Raw genomic sequence first — 6793 nt, forward strand, 5'->3', positions numbered from 1 at the left:
ATCTCCGCTCCACCTGAGAAATAAAAATTTATTTGAAACGAAAAGAAAATGAGAGCTCCCGATGCTAGTTGAGGTAATAAGTCATTGCGTAGTTCGGCCTTCACTTCTTCGTCAGAAATAGTATGGTTGTTTACTTTCTGTGTAGACGCCATCTTCTCGCTTGAATCGAAAGACGTGTATGTGCAGCTCACAGCTATGCATATGTAACCTAGGAAGACGCTCTCAAAATACAGCTTTAAGACAAGCATCTAGTAATTTCTGACCATACCACAGCTCGCAGTACAAACGCAACCAAGTGTGTCAACGCCAAAAAACTCGAAACAGACCTCATCCGCCCAGCAAACCAGCAAACCAGCCTACTAGGAACAAAATCATTTGAAGGTCTGCCTAAAGTCCACAGAAGACACATTGGCACGCTCATACCTATAAAGCCCACTCTCGTGCATAAGGTCAGTCGGGGAATGCGCCCCAGGCTTCCCCTTATCCATGGAGAGCCTATGCCTATCTATGTCATTGACTTAGAGTCTATAAGAGCTCTAGAGGGTTATCACAATTTCCTGAAGCTCTTTGTTCTGTCACTTTTCAGAGGGTTATCTTGTGACGATTCTGTTTGTAAGTCTAGTATACAAACACCTAGTAACTGTGGGTCACAAGCCATATCAAATCCCAGGACATCTGCACAGACTGCTTGATATATTGAGTTGGCCTTAGGGGATGCCACGAGGATCCAAGTAGATTAGTCAATAGCAGGGTCCTGTTGCAGTAAGGTGATATCATTTTCTTTACCAATAACGTATGTCTGCTTCCCCTTAGCTTTCGGCACGACCAATCTGTTCTTGTAGATCTTAATATCCTTCTCAATGGCTCTCCAATTCAGACCAGCAACAGATGGCCTGTTCTCCATCCACACCATATCAGACCACTGGTCTGCTGTGATTCTTCCAAACGACTTGAGGATCAATGCTACTGTTTTCCATTCCACGAGCCTCTCTTCTGGGAGGAACAACTGAAGCGTTTGCCGCGGCCAGTCGCACAGGTAAAGGTCGTTATACAATTTGCTTTCAAGACGAGGAGGCGCAAATCCAGAAATCTTCTCCTTCACCGACATCATACTACCTCTCACGGTACATGCCGAGCTTCGTATCCGAACAGTGAGTATCAGAGAGCCATCGGCAAGCCCTTCTAGGTTCCTGAAATGCAAGTTTGCGGCGTCGAGTTGCACACTAAAATTCCAAAACGTGTACTTCCTCGTGGGGTCATTGATTATCTCGCGCAAGATCATGGCGTTCCCAACTGGGTCAAAGATCACATCGATACTCGAGCCTTGCTGATTAAGTAGACGAAACTGGCCAGGCTGGTCGCCGTACAATACTACCTCAACCTTTCTGTTCTTCCTGGGATAAGGCTGACAGCCACATTCTGGATCGTCACTAGACGTGCAAAAGAGGGTTTATCAGAGCTTGGACGTCTTGACTGGCAATTATTCAAAGCTTACCAGCGCATCTTGGTTTCTGGGCTCTGGAAATCTCAATGAGTGTGTCCTTGCTCTTGGACAAGAGGATACTGCCATGAGTATGATCTTTGTGAAGAAGCACATTGTGTGATGGTATCACTACTAGTAGAAACACAACATGGGCCGAGTGAAGGGCAGCTAGCTTTTATTCACTCATTGATTGCTTGCAAGAGACTGGGCATAGGGTTACTCCGGTGAATGAGGACTAGAGCCCTCACGATAATGCACTCTGTTTCTCTGCTTTTACCGGGTACTAGTATGCCTTAGTCGGTAACCAAGGGCTATATGACTTGTGTCTGAAAGATATAGGCTACTGGAGCACCTGTCACTTAACTGAGTTTTGCATAGTATTCTGGGCTACCCAGGCCAAGTGAAATTTTACGGCTTCGTGCTAGCAATGTTTGGGGAGCTTTATTCTCTCACGACCATACAGTAGTCATATGTCCCCTGCTTTGTCTCTTCTGTCTATTACAGTAGATACGCAGTTATAGCATCTCCAAATGTTGTTATTATATACTGTACAGATCTTTGTTCATCCTACAATGGATAGTGAAAATGTGCTGCATGATCAGTTTTGGTTGGAAGACATATTGGGAGTCTCTGATCGGGTTAAACTTGCTTCGTATCACATAATTAGAGTACCATTTAGTGTACTGCATTCTTTATCGCCGTGAGAAATGAAAATACTCCTTTACAAGTCATAGATTTTAGAAACATGTTGCTGCTGTGTTCTAGCCATAGTTCCCATCGATCAGGCTGATAACGCGCTTACATAAGCACACCGCGAGCTAACCTCTGGCAATGAATGATCGCTCCCAAGCTTCCGCGACCCAAGGCACTGTGGACGATTTCGTCAAGCCGGAACTCGCTTTGTGCTTTTCTTCTCGTGGCAGCCTTTTTGATCTACAAACCTCTACCAATTATTACCCCTCTTACGCCACCATGTCCGGAGAAATGGAGGTAGATCCGCCAGTTTCGCATGAGCAGGAGGAAGCCCCGGCGCAATCTGGCGGCGGCTTCGAGCCACGAACCCAGGCCGGGGCTGTTGCAGTGCGCAGTATCGAAGGATGGATTGTGATCGCCACCAACATCCACGAAGAAGCATCAGAGGAAGACGTGACCGATCTGTTTGCGGAGTATGGAGAGATTAAAAACTTCAACTTGAACCTTGATCGCCGGACGGGTTATGTGAAGGTAGGTTGATATTTACATGGATTTTGCTCCGCTTGAGTTCCATCGTTTATTTATACGGCTGATATCAAGATGAAAATGGAGAGATATTGACCGTAAATTACCGCAGGGATACGCCTTGATCGAATATTCCACTCTGCCCGAAGCTACAGAAGCCATCAAGAACTTGAACGGAACCAAGTTGCTCGACCAGACAATTCAAGTTGACTATGCATTCGTCCGGCCGCCTCCCTCGAACAAAGGCAAGGCTGGTGGGCAAAGAGGTGGTGGTCGTGGTGGACGAGGCCGCAGCAGGAGTCGCGAGAGGAGTCGCAGCCCCGGCGCTGATGAGAGGGAGTAAGCGATATCATTCGGATTGGTTCTGTCGACTCCTTTTTTAGATCCATTTTTCCGGAATACGTGGCTTGATACAGGCCCGGCATGGTGCCCTTTCTGTTTTCTACATGCCCAGTTCGCCTGCGTCGGTTTTTCATGAGAGGGTCATGCCACGGTTGAGATTCATAAGACGTTGGTTCTGGTTTCAACTTCTACGCACCGCTCCGACGAGCATTGATTACTGGGGCGAATGTGCTTCTGGCCAGCATTATCTCTTGTGGGGCCTCACAGGCTCGTCGTTTGATAGGATGGTTACCCAAAGAGATACATGCTGGCGTCTTGATCTAATAGCAATCCGGTACGACCGCGCGCTTGAGGAAGATACCCGATCGCTTGCTAACATGGGGTACAGATAAAACTCCCATGATTTTGATTTCACATTACTAGGATATCTAAGATTTGATTAGTTGATACCGCGTGATAACGCATGGTATACAAAGATCCGTGCAGCCTTTGTCGTTCTATACTTGCTTTTGGCTCCATACTTGTGTGTTAGTGCGTCAATGGACCAATTTAATAGAGAATTGGGTAGTAGTTGCAACTAGCGCATCGATTTAGAAGGTCGGCTGATCCTGTAAAGTTCAGCTACTGTTCCATTCCTACTGTCCTAGATCATGATACGTGGGGTAGTGCATGTCAATTGGGAATACGAAGACGATATCAGAAGACTGTGTTCGGACTCATGATCTTGTTTCCCAGGGGGCGCGTGACACCATGTCAAGAAACCACAAGGGTTTGTAGAAGGTCTTTTCTTTATTGAAGGTAGTAGAATTAGAGGAATTCCATTCAATAGTACCCTGCACTACTACATGTCAGTAGAAACAATCATACCCTACCCGAGTTTCCAAAAACGGCACGCATTCCAGAGAAGGATCAGTTAGGGTATAAAAGCGCCGGGTTGGTCCCCGCTGGACCTTCCGTAGATTGAATTAAGTGCCAACTTAACCCCCGCACTGCCCGACTTCCTTCTTTCCTCTTCCTATGCAGACTTCTTCGACTATGACGAGTGCGGCCTCGTCGTGTACAACTGGGAAAAACATGATATGAATATTGTTTTTCTCTCTTGACTCCACTGGCCGCAGGACGCTCTCTTTCTTTCCCTTACTATTTGAGGTTCTCGTCCCCCCGTCCGAGGGTTCTCCATCTTGCATTGAGAAGCATCTTTAATTGGTGGGGGGTTCCTCTAGTCGAGGTCCCCCGGTCAGTTGGCCTTCTTTAATTGACTGACTACTATACAATATTTTTTTTCGCACCGGGAGTTTCAAAGAAGACCGGAAAGATATAGAATACAGGAACCATGGCCGCATTCGCATACATTCTTAGATTCATTTGCATATCCATGCTTCTATGTCGTACCCATGCGCTGGCGCTGCGGTCGCAAGACATACTGGCACCACCTCCAGAAACACCACTCGTACTTGATGCACCAGCCAGATCACCGTCAAGGCAATCGAAACTGTCCCCCTCGGAATTGGCCCCCGAGTCCAGCGAATCCATCGGCCGCACGCTGCAAGATTTGCTTCATGCCTTGAATGTAATGCAGGACACCTACTTTGAACTATGGCAAGGTACTTGGCCCTCTAGTATCGATTGGACTGCTGCCGTGATCGGTACACATCTCTCGGCCTCAGTCGCCTCATTGTCTTCTTCCACGGAAGATGTCTCGTCTAGTATTTTCCCAGATACCGATGCCTCAACTGTCAAGCATCGCTCTTTATCCTTCGAGAACCTAATCAACCACTTCTTTGACCAGACCGTAGCATTCTATTTTGGTGAAGATGCCTTTGCAGTGAGAACTCAGGCCTATGACGATATGCTGTGGGTTGTGCTGGGCTGGTTAGAAAACCTCAATCTGCAGGTATTGCACTCCGATTTGCACTTTGACGGCCCTTCAGGGTCCAATCTAACCAGGAACCACCACTGGCATGGGGCTCAGTTCCGTACTCCGGCTGCCCATAGAGCGAGGCTCTTCTATGGACTTGCGTCCGGTGGATGGGACATCTCCCTCTGCGGAGGTGGAATGATTTGGAACCCGCGTCTAACGCCTTATAAAAACGCCATAACGAACGAACTGTATATATCGGCTAGCATTGCGATGTATCTCTATTTCCCGGGTGATGCGATTGACTCACCCTTCGTACCAAACAGTGTTGACGATCAAGTATGGTCGGATGGTTATCCTCACCACCCCGCTCATCTGCAGGCTGCGGTCGAGGGGTACAAATGGCTCAATGCCTCGAATATGACGGGGATTGGGGGTCTTTATGGGGATGGTTTCCATGTCAGTGGGTGGAAGAGCGCAGAAGAGCCCGGCACCCGCAACTGTGACGTCCTAAATAAGATGGTATACACGTATAATCAAGGAGTGATCCTCAGCGGGCTGAGGGGCCTCTGGCTGGCCACTGCTTCATGGCAGTACTTATACGATGGGCATGAACTTGTCCGCAGAGTTATCAACGCTACAGGCTGGCACAATATGAAAAGTCAGGAGTGGGCCGGCCTCGGCCGTGGAGGCGTCTTGGAGGACGCATGCGACTCTGGGGGCGGCTGTTCTCAAGATGGACAAACATTCAAGGGTATATTCTTCAATCATCTCACTGAATTTTGTCGACCTATCCGTCCACAAGAGGAACGCTTCCTGGCGAGTGCGAACCAGACGACGGGGTCGGGCAGCGACTGGGAGTACATCCATGATTGGCATCAGGCACAGTGCCGCAAATATCGGCCTTGGATCGAACACAATGCCGAGGCCGCTTTGATGACTCGAGACAAGGACGGCAAGTTTGGCATGTGGTGGGGCAGGCGATACGGTGAAACTAATCACGCTCTCATCTACGAAAGCCTCTGCCCCCGGATGCGATTGACTACCGGAACTACGGCGCCCACGCACAAGGCTCTCAGCCACTTCAAGGGACATCCCGTTCATCCGGGGATTCCAGATTTGGAGTGGAGAGACCAATATACCCCGCATATGCACCCGGCCAGACACGTTCGACTGGCGATGCAATTGCTCTTGGGCTGCATCAGACGGATTATAACGACCGAGGCCGCGGGAGGACTGTGGAGACGCAATCTGGAGGTGTAGCTGTCCTGCGAGCCTTGTACCATTGGAAAATGAGTGCATCTCATCCCGATGCTGCCTAAATTTGGGCACTGGATGGGAATCATTGTCGTGTGTTGCGTTGTATAAATTATTTGGGAGCATTCTTACGATTGGCTATGTTTTGGTGTTTGGTCTGAGTTATATGGCCCGGCGTTGATGGAGTTGGCCAGGGTAGCCAACGCAAGGGCTGGGTCTATCGGAAGTGAAAGACCGAACTCGCGGATGCCATGATGATTTCCTTGCTAGTATTGGTCCAATGTATACTTTTTGCATTCTTCCTGTTACATCTTGGACCAGCTTAGGCCACCTGGTCTAGGATCAAGGGAGACCAGAGACCCATTACCTTGCTCATGTAGACCGGTAAAAAGGCTTCTCTTTGATCACCAGGTCTCTTGTCGGACAAACTTTACTCGTATTCCACGCAAGGTAAACGGATCCCCTCCGGTGAAGGCAGTCGGATGATGTATTCAGAACACACGAGCCTGTCCCAAGAACCGGGGTCGATGATCGGACATACAGACACATCCCTTCTGCATGTCGGAAGCAAATTGGTGTTCCGGAGCAAGGGCCAATGCTGCAGAGTCGTAGTCATTCAATGGGGTAAAAGTACG

The 6793-nt window shown here is 48.6% G+C and overlaps 3 protein-coding genes across 3 annotated transcripts; 2 read left to right on the top strand and 1 right to left on the bottom strand.

Moving 5' to 3' along the window:
* Positions 1–736: 736 nt before the first annotated feature.
* ANOM_007628 (uncharacterized protein) lies at positions 737–1503 on the bottom strand (the record flags this gene model as incomplete). The annotated part of the gene is made up of 2 exons (XM_015552884.1): positions 737–1430; positions 1496–1503. The coding sequence occupies 2 exons, from the start codon at positions 1501–1503 to the stop codon at positions 737–739; spliced, it is 702 nt and encodes a 233-aa protein (XP_015405335.1).
* Positions 1504–2398: 895 nt separating this feature from the next.
* On the top strand, positions 2399–3044 carry ANOM_007629 (RBM8 family RNA-binding protein; the record flags this gene model as incomplete). The annotated part of the gene is made up of 2 exons (XM_015552885.1): positions 2399–2707; positions 2814–3044. Exons 1-2 carry the CDS (start codon positions 2456–2458, stop codon positions 3042–3044), a joined length of 483 nt encoding a protein of 160 aa, XP_015405336.1. The 5' UTR covers positions 2399–2455.
* A 1332-nt stretch (positions 3045–4376) lies between these two features.
* ANOM_007630 (putative glycosyl hydrolase) lies at positions 4377–6164 on the top strand (the record flags this gene model as incomplete). Its single annotated transcript, XM_015552886.1, has 1 exon — positions 4377–6164. The coding sequence occupies one exon, from the start codon at positions 4377–4379 to the stop codon at positions 6162–6164; it is 1788 nt and encodes a 595-aa protein (XP_015405331.1).
* Positions 6165–6793: the final 629 nt, after the last annotated feature.

This window comes from Aspergillus nomiae (genome assembly GCF_001204775.2).
Source record: "Aspergillus nomiae NRRL 13137 chromosome Unknown contig00209, whole genome shotgun sequence".
Classification (NCBI taxonomy): domain Eukaryota; kingdom Fungi; phylum Ascomycota; class Eurotiomycetes; order Eurotiales; family Aspergillaceae; genus Aspergillus; species Aspergillus nomiae.